This window comes from Erpetoichthys calabaricus, chromosome 3 (genome assembly GCF_900747795.2).
Source record: "Erpetoichthys calabaricus chromosome 3, fErpCal1.3, whole genome shotgun sequence".
Lineage (NCBI taxonomy): Eukaryota > Metazoa > Chordata > Cladistia > Polypteriformes > Polypteridae > Erpetoichthys > Erpetoichthys calabaricus.
The window spans coordinates 289,765,235-289,781,910 of record NC_041396.2 but is presented as its reverse complement, the minus strand read 5'-3'; the positions used below and the strand labels follow the sequence as shown (position 1 = coordinate 289,781,910).

The following is a 16,676-nucleotide window of genomic DNA, read 5'->3' as shown; positions in this document are numbered from 1 at the left end:
CACAGCCACACCAAAAAGAGGATTCTGCGCTGCAGCCCAAACGGAAGAGGCTACGGAGGCCCCACAGGTCCACAAAGATGGTACGGAAGGCGCGGGAAAGTACGAAAGGCAAAGGCGCCTACACAGCTTAGTGAAACCCGACATAGTACGGAAGGCACAAGTGTCACTGCCATATTGTGAGTGGCACTACTGCGGAGTGAAGGCGTAGGCGTCACCGCCATATTGTGAGTGGCACTACTGCGGAGTGAAGGCATCACCGCCATATTGTGAGTGGCACTACTGCAGAGTGAAGTTAGGAATAATGTGCTGCTTGGGATTGTACAAACCGCTGAACACTTTACACCAAATTCAAACACAATACAGCTCAATGATACAAACACGAGCCCACCTGGATAAGATCAATGAACGCAGACGCCTACAACGCGCATCTGAAACTGAGGATGCATAGCAGGCACGGGTTCAAAACGAACGAGCTCGACTGACGGATATACAAACACGAGGCCGCCTGGATAAAATCAATGAACGCTGGCGCCTACAACGCGCGTCTGAAATGTCGCGGGCAAAGCGGGCACGGCTCCAAAACGAACGAGCTCGACTGAGGCAAGAAATCTGGAGATTGAAAATGAACGTCGGGTACCTGCATCAGCTGATCAGTCCCCAGCTGATCGTGCAGCTGACGCGCCTGCAGCAGCGTTCACCTTGGAGGACTACACAGACACTTAGCAAGCTTTGATTTTGATGCAGACGATCTGGGAACCGGAAACAAAAGACAGGTACCTGCCTCAGATGATCACTCCCCAGCTGATTGAGGTACTGAAGACGCTCATGTAGCTGATGCGCCTACGTTCGCCCTGGGAGGACTACACAGACAGAGCTCCATCCATCCATTATCCAACCCGCTATATCCTAACTACAGGGTCACCTGGAGCCAATCCCAGCCAACACAGCGCGCAAGGCAGGAAACAAACCCGGGCAGGGTGCACACACACACACGCTAGGGTCGATTTAGAACCGCCAGTGCACCTAACCTGCATGTCTTTGAACTGTGGGAGGAAACCCACGCAGACACGGGGAGAACATGCAAACTCCACGCAGGGAGAACCCAGGAAGCGAACCCAGGTCTCCTTACTGCGAGGCAGCAGCGCTACCCACTGCGCCACCCAGACAGAGATCCATGGGATCCGTGAACTGGACTTCATCAAACAACACGGCGTGCGAGTGGACACTATGGATTAGCAGCCACTGGACTATTTCAAGCTGTTTTTTGTTTGTTTTCCAGAAAGTGCCTTTCAGCTTAGGAGTGGTGAGACAAACAGGTATGTAATAAGTATGTGAATGTACGTACTGTAGGGCAGGGGTCTCCAACTCCATTCCTGGAGAGCTACTCTGGCTGCAAGTTTTCATTCTAACTCTTTTCTTAATTAGTGACCACTTTTTGCTGCTAATTAACCATTTCCCTTTATTTTAATTGACTTTCCTTGAGATTCTGACTGCTGAATTGATTCTTTTTTCCTTAAATGGCACTTAAACATAAATTTGATGTGAAATAAGCTAACAGACGACCAACTAAGTTGGGGCCTCAAACTCCAACCAACTTCACTTCATTCACTTTTTGCTTTTGAAGCCAATTCTCGTTGCTAATTAAACCCGTTATTTAATTCCATGGCGCTCATTCTGCCATGGCAGTCATTTCCAAAACTGTTGATTTCCTTTTTTTAAGAGCACAGTCAGAATGTTTTGTGGACCTGAGCAGATCAGCATTACTGAGGCCTTCACCTTTCTTTATTTTCAGTTATTGTGTGATGGATGCAGGTTGTTGTTTATGTGTTGGTTCATTTTGTGTCTTAATATTGGTTGGTTGCTAATTAAGGAAAAAGAATTAAGGGGCCTAATCCTTAAATTGTGAATCCAATTAAAATTAAGGCAAAAAGTTAATTAGCAGCAAAATCTGGTCACTAATTAAGAAAAGGGTTAGAATGAAAACCTGCAGCCATAGTAGCTCTCCATGACTGGAGTTGGAGACCACTGCTGTAGGGGCTCATGGAACATAAAATAGAGCGACCTTTGTCATAAATACTTTTTTTTTAATGTTGATTTATGGGTGAAACCATTGGTTTGTGTGCTTTTCAGAAATTGTGGTACTTGTGTACTAAACAGATGGCATGGATGGTGTGAAATAGTACGGCCCGGACACAGACAGACAGACATATTTACAGCCATCACCACACGTTTATTTACACTATATTATTTACAGTCTCTAAGTGCACCGCCACCAAACCCTCACAGTCTCCCAAAGTCCAGGCTTCACTTAGCCACCTCTCTTCGTCCCGGCTTCTTCCCCAGCCGTCTCTCTCTCTCTCGCTCTCTTTTCTCACACACTTCAGGCCTCTCCTCGCCGCCTCCTCTCCGACATCATCCACCTCCTCACCCGACTCCAGCCTTGATTGAAGGGAGGAGGCCCCTTAAATAGGCAGGCGGCTGATGACCACACCCAGCCACCTGCCAGATTTTCCTCGACGGCAGGTCGATACTTCCCAGCCTAGGGCCCGGACCTATAAAATAAAAGGAAAAACAAGGGGCGGAGACGTTGCCCTGATGCGGCGCCTCGGCGCACTTCCTCCGTGCTTGGGCCAACACTCTCTGCTCCGTCCGGCACCCTGATTCTCTCTTTTTCGACCTCCTCATCCGAGATTTCCGTGGTCGCCGCCATGGGACCGCCAACTGGAGCACACTCACGTTTCGCCTCCCAGCCTGCGGGTTTTCCCTCTGCCTCGGCAGAGGGTGGCCCTTCGTGGGACGTGTGCACCCAGCAAAACGCCCTCCCATATCAGAGGAGTCAGCTTTCTTCCTCCAACTCCTCCTCTTACTTTGGGACGCCACGGCAGTTCGGGTCTGCCTATAGTAAAAGGACAGACCCTGCCCCGCCAGCGTCCGCAGCTTTACGGGGGCGGTCCTACTCACCGTCCCCGCTGTGCTCCTCCGGTCAGAAGTTCCAGCGCCGTGCCGTTCCTCTCTCGCCAGCGGCACTTGTTCTGGCGCGACGGCTGTCCCCTCTGACCCCTGCATCTCCGCCCGGAGGGCACATCGCTCAGGTGGCGGCAATCCGACAAGCAGAAGGCATCTCTCCAACTGCTGCAGAATCGCTGCCAGGGAGAGAAAGTCAGTCGTCGGTGTGCTTATCTGACAAGCAGCGCCACTTGCCGACTGCTTTTTATGGGCCCTTTCCTCCGGCCCATTCCGGTTTCTGGCTGGCACGGGATGGACATTCCCTGGTCCCGCCTCCATCCAATCACTGGCGGGCACACAGGACACGCTATTCAACCCCGTGCCTTTCGCAAGGAGGGACTTCCGGTCGGCGGCCATCTCGTCAGTAGCGTAGCGTGGGTGTCAGCTGCCCGGGGCGGAGGAAAATTCCACCATCCCCTTATTTAGGTATGGTTCAAATTTTTACAAGATATTATTTATTGTGAAATTTTACCACCCCCTAAAAGTGCCGCCCGGGGTGGGCCGCCCCTGCCGCCCCCACTACGCTACGCCACTGCATCTCGTCCTCCTTCCTCACACGGAGACGAGACTCCGGGCACCTCCGTGGCTGCTGCGGCTGTCGTAGCGGCAGCCCTTCCTTCTCAGCAGCTCCTCTTGCTGCCGCCGCGTCCTTGAGCCGCCCCTGAAACACATAGTCCATCGGCGGACCGCTAATGGTCCGCAACACACTCTGTATCTGCGGGGTTGGGTGCACGCCGCCCCTGCGGCACGTGGGTGAGCTCCCCTGTTGTGCCGGGCCTTTCACAGACATTTTTACTAATACAGGTCCCCACCTTGACCCAGGTGGAGCATCCTGCCGACTACGCCACTGTGAAATAGTACGGCCCGAACACAGACGGGCAGACACATTTACAGCCATCACCACACGTTTATTTACACTATATTATTTACAGTCTCTAAGTGCACAGCCACCAAACCCCCACAATCTCCCAAAGTCCAGGCTTCACTTAGCCACCTCTCTTAGTCCCGGCTTCTTCCCCAGCCGTCTCTCTCTCTTTTCTCACACACTTCAGGCCTCTCCTTGCCGCCTCCTCTCCGACCTCGTCCACCTCCTCACCCGACTCTAGCCTTGATTGAAGGGATGTGGCCCCTTAAATAGGCAGGCGGCTGATGACCACACCCGGCCACCTGCCACAATGGCTAGTACCCTTTTCTGTTATCGTGATGCAATTCAGATTTTTTTTTTAAGATTAGGCACCCAAAGGGGACATTAACATTAGGGATCTATAGGCAACTAACTTTAAGGTTAGTATTTGTGGTTGGGGTAGGTCAGTCTAATAATTTAAACTCCAAAAACTAAGCAACCGGGGCGCCTGCCGCCCTTGTCGTCCATTTAGTACACAAGTACCGAAATTGTTTTGGGAAAATATTCAGCCCTAGAACAAAAGTGAAAAAAAAATTGCCCTAAAAGAGTTCATTCTCCTTGAGATGTTTCTAGAACTTGATTGATGTCAGCCTGTGGCAAACTAAACTGACTGGACACCATTTAGAAAGGCACATGTGGACCAGAAGGTCCACAATTCATACTGCATGTCAGGACAAAAAGCAAGCAATGAAGTCCAAGGGACTATCTTTGGACCTCCATCATTAAATTGTGGCAAGGCAGAGATGAGAGAAAGGGGATGAAGCCATTTCTAAAGCTTTGAATTTTTTCCCCCATTGAGCACATTGGCCTCTGTAACTCGGGAAATGGGGAAAGGTCTGGAACTACCAGGACTCTTCAAAGAGGTGGCCATCTGACTAAATGGAGTAACCGGACAAGAAGGACTCTAGTCAGGGCAGTGTCTAAGAACCCAGTAGTCACTCTAACAAGAGATATGTCCTTCCGACAGGTGGTCTCATCTCAGCTGCAGTCTGTCAATCAGGTGCATATGACAGTCCATTTGGAGTTGGCTGATTTATTTTTAAAGGACTGTGAGACCACGAGAAACAAGATGCTCTGGTTTGATGAGACACAAACGGAACTCTTTGGGCAGAACTCCAAGCACTATATGTGGTGAAGACCAGGCACTGCTCATTGCTTGCCTAATATACCATTCTGGGGGTGAAGCATGGTGGTGGTGGCATCATACCATGGGGTGCTTCTCAGTGGAAGGGACAGGAAGACTGGCCAGAACTGAGAGAACGATGAATGCAGCCAAACACAGGGAGGTCCTTAAAATAAACCTGATCCAGAGTGCACGTCGCCTCAGACTGGGGTGACCTTTCAACACGACAACAACCTGAAGCATACAACTAAGAAAACAATGGAGTGGCTTTAGAACAAGTCTGTGAGGGTCCTTGAGATACCCAGCCAAACAAATTATGGAGAGACCCGAAGATGGCAGCTTAGAGGTGCTTCCTATCCAATATAGTGGAGCTTGGGAGGATCTGCCAGGAAGAATGGGGGTTCGGGCTTGGGCGTGGGGATACCCAAATCCAGGTTTTGAAAGTTTGTAGAGACTGATCCCAAGAAGAATCACAGCTGATAAGGGAGTTTCTACAAACTATTGAATTAAGGGTCTGAATACTTCTGTGATTTCAGTTTTTGTTTTTTAGTAAATTTGTAAACCTTTCCATAAACATGTTTTCACTTTGTCATTATGGGTCATTGCATGTAGATTGATGGGAAAAACATTGCAACTTTATCCATTTAATAATAAATCTACAACACAAGAAAAGTGCAGAAAGTGGAGGGGTCTGAATACGTTATAACTCGACTGTATATAAATAGGAATGACACTATATTAAATAGATATGTAGATAAATGTGAAAGGCACTATATAACTGATACATAGATATGAAAGGCACTATATAACTGATAGATATGAAAGGCAGTATATAACTGATAGATAGATATGAAAGGCACTATATAACTGATAGATAGACAGATATGGAAATTGTGCAAATTAAAAGTATTTTACCTGAGAACCTGTCACAGCACTCTGCAGCTGCGCTCAATGAAAAGCGCTATACAAAAACAAACTGAATTGAATTTGAAAGTCATTATACAACAGACTTGTAGATAGTAAATGAACTATATAATATAGAAGATATGAAAGATGCTACGGTTAGATAGGAAAGTGCTTTATAAAATAAACCGATAAATGTGTAAGGCACTATACAATAAGTATGTGGATGGATATTATATGCACTATTTTGAACAGACTGATATAAAAGGCACTGTATATGACTTAGGCAGGAAATGTGGTATACAAGATAGATATAAGGTAAGATGGTCACTATATTAGATACTGTGTATATGTGCATATATGAATATCCTAATAATATGCGTTGGATTTCTCTTTGCGACAGACGGTGAAACTGAAACTTTAGCACTTGGCAGAAATTCCCACAAAATATGTATTTTTTAATATTAATCATATTACATTTGTCGTTTTTAACCCGTGTTTTGCATGTGTCTGTTTATTGGTCAGCTTGTTTGTAGGCCAACTGGTGTCGTTGTAAAGAGCCACACCGCTTCTTCACGGCCACACCAGCCTGAATTCTCCTGATCTGAATACCGCTTTGAATTATTTCGAGTACAGTACAGTACTGCAAACGTTCGTTCGTTTACTTCCCAGCAGGCGGCGACATTTTCTCGTTATCATTCTCTACTACAGTATTCGATACCTTGAGGCAGAACTAAACAGATAAATAGATAGATAGATAGATAGATAGATAGATAGATAGATAGATAGATAGATAGATAGATAGATAGATAGATAGATAGATCTTTATTGTCATTGTCACTTTTACAAAGGAACAACGAAATTGAAGTGGGGAAAAAGAAACTAATGAAGTAATTTCCATTCATAAATGGAAGTTCTTGCACGGGACTCGACAAGCGAACCCAGGTCTCCTAATTGCGAGGCAGCAGTGATACCACTGCGCCACCCTTTAAAAAAAGTAAAAACATTTATACAGAGGCACATTATACAGTTATGTCAGCTTTACATTTCCGTGCCTTCACAATATCCTGTGTTCCCAAAGCTTTGGTGTTCTTGCAGCCATTTGTTGATTGGAGGTAATAATTAAGTTCAATCTTACAAATGTTCCAATGTGGTTTTCCTTTCATTTTATGAATATGATATCGTCCAAGAATTATTAACAGATATACCAGATATTTTATCTTGAGATTAACATAATTCCTTTTTAAATATATTGGTCCACGAAAAAGTGGCCCGCCTCCACCGAGACGACTGAATTACGTGTTGAAGAGAAAAATGGTCACATTTGGTCCTCGCATTTACAGAAGATGCTGAAAGTGATCTCTTTGTGCGTCGCTGCATCGCTCTGCCCGTTTCAGCACGTTCACATACACTCTTTGCAGCGTCATGGGATAGACATGGAGGCGGGCCACAATTTTATGGACCACCCTGTATATCACTGTCATTTAAGTTTAATACCAGATCAATAGAGGAATTGAGCAAGTTTTGTAATTCTGTCCAGAATATTTAAGGGTCTGAGTCGCGTCAATTAAAACGAAGGGAAAACAAGTTAATCGGCAGAAAAAACGGCTCACTGATTAAAAAGATGGTTAGAATGAAAACCTGCAGCCACTGCGGCCCACCAGGACCAGAGTTGGACACCCCTGTTTTAGAGTATTGACATTCCCAGAAAAGAGAAGATAATGTTTCTGGATCTTTCTCACAAAATATACCTTTGTCATAGGTTTCAATCTTAAATCTGTGTGCAATACAAACTTTAACAGGGTAAATCATACAGTATGTGTCGCTTTAAAAGAAACCTCTTTCGCCTTATTTGTGATTTAATATTTGTTAGGTAATAATCATATTTCATTCCAATCAATACTTTCTAACACAGCATTCCATCTCAGAACTACAGTAGGAGTAGGACTGGCAAATAATGTTCCTAATATGTTTATTATTACATTTGGGAGTTCTAATATCAATTCCATGTAAAAGAAGGGATGGGGTGAAATCTGAATAACCTTTTGGGGAGTAACTTTTCTTATAATACCAAGTTCATAACGAGAGATTGTAACACTGTACTTAATAAATTCTTCATAGCTCAACAGTTTCCCTTCTTTGTTAATTATCTGCTTCACAACTAAAATATTATTTTCAAAAACGTTTTTTAAAAAATAGATTTATTTTGGAATTTTATATCGTTATTATTCCACACGGTATATCTATGAGGCGAATAGTTATGTTTATAACTTAGTATTCAAACTGAAAGAACCTGTTTATGAAAATTGGACAGTTTTAGGGGAATTTTACCGTTTTCAAAGTTTAATTTAAGAAGAAATTCCAATCCCCCTACCTGAAATTTGTATTTTATTATTGAGAAAATGTTGTAAGCATTTAATTTAAAATAAAATAGAGGTTTTACGATTAAGAATATTTAAACCACCCTTATTTTTGGGTCCACATATTATCTCTTTCTTTAAATAGTGAGGCTTGTTTTTCCATATAAAATTAAATAATTTGGTGTCTATGGCTTTGATCACAGACAAAGGTTCACTCAAAGCGCGTGACGTGCATACCAACCTCGATAAACCTTCTGATTTAGACAATGGAATTTGTCCATTCATTGAAGAATCAAGTATTAACCAAGTATTAAACCTTTTCTCATTTTTTTTTAAATTGGACGGAAATTTAGAATGGCCCGTTCTTTTTTGATTTTTACATATTTTCTCACCCAGATACATTATAGTGTATTTCACGGGAATCTCACAAATAGTTTGTGTTTCACAATTTTTAAGCGCAAATAACTTGCATTTATTTATATTAAGCGTCTGACCAGACAATTCAGAAAAAGAGGATAAAAATTATACAGCTTTTTGGATCTCTCTGATCTCTGAGAAAAATTGCAATACACTCCAGCTGCAGACTGCGCACCTCCAGAGGTCCACGCCATTGAGGAGGTTGTCGCTTTATATTATACGTCAGTGATAACGCCTGGTTACACTATGGTTAAGATCAGGACTGGGGGAGGGTTATCTGACTCAAGTCAAGTAAACCAAGTGACAAAAGCCTGCAATTCAATTGGCTGTCAAGCGGAGATACTGATTTGTGGTGCCGCGGGTCGCGCCATGACGTCACAAGAGTGCGTACTCTGTTCTGAGAGGTTGTCCCGGCAACGACCGACGCGAAACTCAGAAAACGGCGCCACCAGTCAATACTGAAAAAAATTCCGACTGCGTCAGGAACGAACCAGAACGAAATGAACAGTTTAATTACCTTGTTTATCCTCGGAGAGCTAAAAACGCCTCAGAATGTTGTAAAAAAAATAAATAAAAAATAAAGAACATCAATCACAATTGCAGGGATTCCAATATTGGAGTGGCGATGCGTCAGTCACTGAGCACCGAATTACACACGAGGACATTTTAGAGTCGCCAGTTAACTCGAAACGTACGGGTTCTCTGCAATTCCTTTTTATGTTTTCTTTTGAAGAAAAGCCAAATTCTGGATTACAGTGAACTGAAAAAGAAAATCTAAATATCTTAATTGGAAGAGTAACATTGTAACTGTTGTCTGCCTCAGGCCTGGGGGAACCTGGGCCAGGTACAGTCCACTTTTGCTACAGCGTGTAGCCTAAGCAATATGCTGTCAAAAGCATAAAATAAGCAGGCATCAGTCTGGAATCTCTCACCATACCTTCTGTTTTTTATTCTCATTTACTCAGAGATATATAACTGCTCCAATATCAACATAACGATTGGATAAACAATCGAACACACCAATTTTCTTTGATTAAACAATGTTATTGTTGCTTACTATCAAGATGTACATACAGTGCATCCGGAAAGTATTCACAGCGCATCACTTTTTCCACATTTTGTTATGTTACAGCCTTATTCCAAAATGGATTAAATTCATTTTTTTCCTCAGAATTCTACACCCAACACCCCATAATGACAATGCGAAAAAAGTTTACTTGAGATTTTTGCAAATTTATTAAAAATAAAAAAATTGAGAAATCACATGTACATAAGTACTCACAGCCTTTGCCATGAAGCTCAAAATTGAGCTCAGGTGCATCCTGTTTCCCCTGATCATCCTTGAGATGTTTCTGCAGCTTCATTGGAGTCCACCTGTGGTCAATTCAGTTGATTGGACATGATTTAGAAAGGCACACACCTGTCTATATAAGGTCCCACAGCTGACAGTTCATGTCAGAGCACAAACCAAGCATGAAGTCAAAGGAATTGTCTGTACACCTCCGAGACAGGATTGTCTCGAGGCACAAATCTGGGGAAGGTTACAGAAAAATTTCTGCTGCTTTGAAGGTCCCAATGAGCACAGTGGCCTCCATCATCCGTAAGTGGAAGAAGTTCGAAACCACCAGGACTCTTCCTAGAGCTGGCCGGCCATCTAAACTGAGCGATCGGGGGAGAAGGGCCTTAGTCATGGAGGTGACCAAGAACCCGATGGTCACTGTCAGAGCTCCAGAGGTCCTCTGTGGAGAGAGGAGAACCTTCCAGAAGGACAACCATCTCTGCAGCAATCCACCAATCAGGCCTGTATGGTAGAGTGGCCAGACGGAAGCCACTCCTTAGTAAAAGGCACATGGCAGCCCGCCTGGAGTTTGCCAAAAGGCACCTGAAAGACTCTCAGACCATGAGAAAGAAAATTCTCTGGTCTAATGAGACAAAGATTGAACTCTTTGGTGTGAATGACAGGCGTCACGTTTGGAGGAAACCAGGCACCGCTCATCACCAGGCCAATACCATCCCTACAGTGAAGCATGGTAGTGGCAGCATCATGCTGTGGGGATGTTTTTCAGGAGCAGGAACTGGGAGACTAGTCAGGATAAAGGGAAAGATGACTGCAGCAATGTACAGAGACATCCTGAATGAAAACCTGCTCCAGAGCACTCTTGACCTCAGACTGGGGTGACGGTTCATCTTTCAGCAGGGCAACGACCCTAAGCACACAGCCAAGATATCAAAGGAGTGGCTTCAGGACAACTCTGTGAATGTCCTTGAGTGGCCCAGCCAGAGCCCAGACTTGAATCCGATTGAACATCTCTGGAGAGATCTTAAAATAGCTGTGCACCGACGCTTCCCATCCAACCTGATGGAGCTTGAGAGGAGCTACAAAGAGGAATGGGCGAAACTGGCCAAGGATAGGTGTGCCAAGCTTGTGGCATCATATTCAACAAGACGTGAGGCTGTAATTGCGGCCAAAGGTGCATCGACAAGGTATTGAGCAAAGGCTGTGAATACTTATGTACATGGGATTTCTCAGTTTTTTTTATTTTTAATAAATTTGCAAAAACCTCAAGTAAACTTTTTTCACGTTGTCATTATGGGGTGTTGTGTGTAGAATTCTGAGGGAAAAAATGAATTTAATCCATTTTGGAATAAGGCTGTAACATAAAAAAATGTGGAAAAAGTGATGCGCTGTGAATACTTTCCGGATGCACTGTATGCTGATTAGAGACCAATGTCACCAGAACTTGGTAATTTTCAAAGAAGTAAATACAAACATTTTTGTAGGATGCAGGCAGTTCTGTTATCACAATACTGTACAGCATGATGATGAGATACCAATCAAAGCAGTCTGATCTTCAAAGCAGGTGAGTCTTTTGTGAGACAAGTAAATGTCTACGTTTGTCCTGTAGATAGCTACCAACAATAACCTGTAACAGGATTACTTAGAAAGCTTGCCTTTTCATTTATCCCAGTCACAAACAAAGGGTGTCTATTGTCCCTTCATCTGTCGGCGTTTCCTTTTATTATTAACATGTTTTGTTTCTCTCTAAAAGCAACACACATATGTTCTTTTCTTTAAAACACCAATTTCTAGCCCATTACATAATGGGATGGACAAAAGCAGGGGTTCTGTCATTTGATTATTTAATCAACTACTGTTTATTTTCTATAATGCCAACGACCCTCTCACTCTGCAAGCCCACTGGTGATTTTTGTGTTTTTTCTCTTGCAGGTTTGTACAAGCCGGCCATAGCCCACCGGGATCTGAGCAGCACAAATGTGGTGGTCAAGGCTGACCGAACCTGCGCCCTCTCCGATTTTGAGTCGGCAGCCATACTCTACCCTCGTGCTGCAGCCAAGGACGGACTGAATGTGACAAACCTGCACGAGGTGACGGGAGCATCGGTTTGAGGGTTGGGAGGTCGGGCTGATGGTGAATTGGGCTGCAGGAGTCGGTCATCAAAGTCAGCGGGCTGCAGGGTTTGGAGGAATATTTCAGAGAAATGTAGATAAATACGCAAATAAATGAATATATTGTGAAATATGACAATAGATAAACAAAAAAATACAATGACACATCAGGCTAAATATTTTAATGTGCCATAAATATATTTTTGTTGCTTATTTCTTTTATGTATTTATTGAACTATTTCTTCAGTCTTCATTAGGGACACCACATGCAACATGAAATATGACTTGAAATAAAACCTGTCACTCTAACCTGTCGAAGCTGACAAGGTGGGCTCTAGTGAGTCCTGCATTTTGATTGGTGAACTGTCAGTAGTGTACACATAAATCCACAGCCATAAAGTACTATGGAGACACTACACTCCAGACATAGACTCCTGTCGATGAATTCAGAGTTTCTTGAATTAAAGGGGCAGCTTCACAAAGGGTGGAGTGGTGGCCCTGAGGCTGGGGATTTGTGCCAGCAATCGGAAGGTTGCCGGTTCTAACCCCATACACGCCAGACGTGACTCAACTCCATTGAGCCCTTGAGCAAGACCCTTAACCTGCAATTGCTCTGTCCTGGGTATGACGTTAATCTGCACCCAGCTCTGCAAGCGGGTCCTCCAACTTACAGGGAGAACCTGGGGGTTGTTGGCAGGATTGGCACTCCAGCCACCATAATAAACCTCACACTGTTCTAGTGTGTTGCTGAGGTGTCACCCGTTGCATGGCTGCACTTGGATGTCAATCCAGGTGGTTTGCCGTGTGGTGGGTGCGGTGACACGCTGTAATCATTACATGGTCCCAACCCTTTGCGCATGAATTCAGGACGACTTTTTCTTGCACTTCTGTTTGATGTGGATAGTCACAAATTTGTCTGTTTTGCTTGCAACAGAAATCCGGTGGCTCACCGGTAGATGCAAAGTTATAACTGTTTACGTCTTCGCCACCCAACCAATTAAAACGCAGCACTCGCTAGGGCTGATCAGGGCCTACATTTTGGGATCTTATAGTCTTTTCCTTGAATGGAAACCATTTTTGTGTACCGTTGCTAGGGTTGTGTCCTGCATTTCTAGGGGGTGTGGTCTCTGGGGTCATAACCTCAAGTTCATCAGAAGACGGGATCAAAGGTCAATGGTTGCACTAAGGGTTATCCAGTCTGCAGATAAATCCTCCTAAACCTTTATTGCATTGTTTTTGTGGTTTACATTCGTGTCTTGCCTGGTTTTTTTTTCCTCAATTATGACTGTGATTTTTGTCTCTGGTCTGGATTTTGGTTGCTTTGTTTTATTTTAGTTTTGTTAGGTTTTACCTTTTGCATGTATCTCCCCATTAAACTCAAGAAATTAGTTTTCTGTGTTCCTGCAGAGTCAGGACATTCGACGGCTGAAAAATCAGAGTTTTCATTTCATTGTATACGCCCCGTGTAGTAGTGAAACAGGGCAAACTTTAAAACTCAATAAACAAACGGGTATCGCTAGCTAAGCGGAGGAAAGGTACACTCCAACATGTGGTGACAGGTAGAGTGACTCAAACGGAGGCTGGTGCGTGAGTGAGGAAGGCCCTGCCGGGCTCCCTACTCCTGAAATTACACTTCCCCTCCCCTTGGCCCGCAGCCTCTCTCGGATTCGCACAAATAAATCGGTACCGCAAGCGAAATATGATACTTAACGTAATGAGCGAAGTTGCAAAGTCAACCAGAATGTTCAAGCAAATTATAGAAAACAAAAAGATCTAAATCCGTTAAGTAGTTCTGTCATGAAAAGTGGACAGACAGACAGACATTGGATTTTATATATATATATATATCTACTGTATATATTAGATAGATAGATTTCATGTGGCAATGAAGTGTCACTGTAATAAATAAATGCTGAAATAATTAAATACATAATTAAAGAAATAAGCAATAAAAAACACATTTCATGACACACCATGTTTTTATTTATATATTGTCACATTTTATAATAGAATTATTTATTTTTCTTTTATTTAATTTTTTTTCTGAAATATTACTCTATAGTGAGGCTGAGTGACAATGTGAAAATAGATTTTCAGTTGTTGAAAAATAATAAGTTAAAAGGTTTGAAACTTGGGGCATTTTAAATATTTATTAATTTTGTCAAAAACAGTGATGACACCTTTTTCTTTAGTATTTATGTAATGGTGAGTCCCAGTTTAGATATAACACTGATAATTTAGCATCATTACGTGTACTTAAAGAATGAACGAAGGAAATGCAAGGGTCGTATTTGGGGATGGAGTCTCAAATGAAGGGCGAGTACCAAGAATAAGGAGGGAGGAAGTAAATGAGGCATTGAAATTTGTTGGTACCCCTCCATAGAAAAAGAAGAACCTACAATTGTCTCTTAAAACTGACAAAAGTAATTGGTCCCCCATTATTGTTTATTCCATATTTAACAAAAAACAGACTTTGCTTTAGAGTTTTGATTCAGAAGAATATTTATAATAATAACGCAAATGAATAATGGCATGGACACCGATGATGGGACCCTTAATCTAATATTTTGTCGCATAACCTTAAGAGACAATTATTGCAAACAACAGATTCCTGGAGCTGTCCGTGAGACTTCTTCACCTGTCCACTCTTTGCGTGCAAACTGGGTCAGGTTTGAAAGGGGGCTTCTCTGAAAGGCTGAGCCAATACTAGTGTCCAATTTTGGAATTTGTGCTCTACATTGAAATAGAAGAAGCACCATCAGTGGAGTTTTGGGGTAGAAATTTAACATCTTGTTTAAGAAAGAAACATCGTCTGACAGGACAAATCAGTTATCAGGCAGGAGAAAAGCTGTTCATGGTATCTTTTAATTACCCCTTAGCAAAATGCCTTAGAAAGAGCATTCTTCAAAAGAAGTCTGTTATAGCCTGGTCAGAATGATCAGAGAAAGCAAAGATTAGAGACTTATTTTATAAATTACTAGTCGCCCCCCACGGCTTCGCCCGCGTAGTAGTGAAACAGGATATTGAGAAAGGTCCTGCCCGGCTCCTCACTCCTGACGTCACACTTCCCCCTCTACTCGGCCCACAGCCTCAGTCTCAGATTAGCACAAATATAATCACTCCTGCAAGCGAACTATGATTCTTAGCGAGATGAGAGAAGTTGCAAAATCAACCGGAATGTTCAAGCAAATTACAGAAAAAAACCTGATCTAAATCCGTTAAGTAGTTCTCTTGTTCGCTAGCTAAGTGGAGGTAAGGAACTCCCTGAGGCTGGTATGAGAGTGAGGAGGGCCCTGTCCCCCTCCCCTCAGCCCACTGCGTGTCTCTTGGATTCACGCAAATAAATCGATACCGCAAGCGAACTATGATACATAGCGCAATGAGAAAAGTCGCAAAATCAATCGGAATATTCGAAGAAATTATAGAAAAAAAAACCCGATCTAAGTCTGTTAAGTAGTTCTCTTGTTCGCTAGCTAAGCGGATGTAAGATATGCTCCGAGGCTGGTGTGTGAGTGTCTCTCGTATTCCCACAAATAAATCGGTACTGCAAGCGAACTTTGGTACATACCGAAATGAGAGAAGTCACAAAATCAACTGGAATGTTCGAGCAAATTATAGAACAAAACCTGATCTAAATCCATTAAATAATTTTCTCGTGAAAAGCAGACAGACAGTACTGACAGACAGACGTTGGATTTTATATATATATATATATATATATATATATATATATATATATATATATAAAATTCTTTTCGCGTTTGAAATGGAAATGACGTATGACCACACAATATGGAAATTACGTTGAGAACAAAGTGGACGCTGGGAGGCACTGAATGTCTGGCTGCTCTGCCGGGTCGAGAGCTTCGCAGTTTTGGGCAGCGTCCTCTCTTCTCGCACTGTTTGTGACACTTCAAGTCCCCTGTTGGCTCCTGGGAGAGTGGAAATCTTTGCGAATGAGTGTAATCGGCGCCATCGAAGCAGGACTTTGTTTGTAAACTGCCCAGCACAACTATTTACTGTCCCTTAAGGTGAGTTCTGGTCACTAAAACCCCGCAACATTCAAGGTTGCTTTTGTAATCAATTGTTTTAAGAAGATGAAGAGTTTACATCTAAGAAGGTGTATAGACTTCGTCATGTAAAGTGTTGGACTTGGGAATTGTTTGGACCTTCTGCCCGTTAAGCACGGAAGGGCAGCGTCCACATTTATCAGAATTATTTTTCGTTTGAATCACAGGCACATAGTGCAAGGTTGTCAGGCGCTGTAATTCCTTTTTGTATTTGGTGCCCTCGCGCTGACCAATTAACCTGTTCCACGTCATCCCTCCGTAGGCACGCGATGACGTGAATGTGTCTGCAAAAAGTGGCGTCTCCTGCCCTGTAAAAATACTATAAAAGTCGATCAGCCGGCGCACGCATGTAGCTGTGCCGGCCTTTGAGACGGTGACTGCGCTTCTGCCTTAAGTGAAAGTAAGCACTTTTCATTTTTTTCCTCCTTCTCCTGAGCTATAGCCCAGACAACTGCAAGCACGGGATCCCTTTTCTAGACCGCGGC

The 16,676-nt window shown here is 43.3% G+C and overlaps 1 protein-coding gene across 1 annotated transcript in view; it reads left to right on the top strand.

The window, feature by feature from the left end:
• The window catches only part of LOC114649574 (anti-Muellerian hormone type-2 receptor-like), a 71,868-nt gene that overhangs the window by 26,271 nt on the left and 28,921 nt on the right, over positions 1-16,676 (top strand). Inside the window, exon 6 of the mRNA XM_051924358.1 lies at positions 11,943-12,100. Coding sequence (XP_051780318.1) covers positions 11,943-12,100 — 158 coding nt within the window. The remainder of the gene's footprint in view (positions 1-11,942; positions 12,101-16,676) is intronic.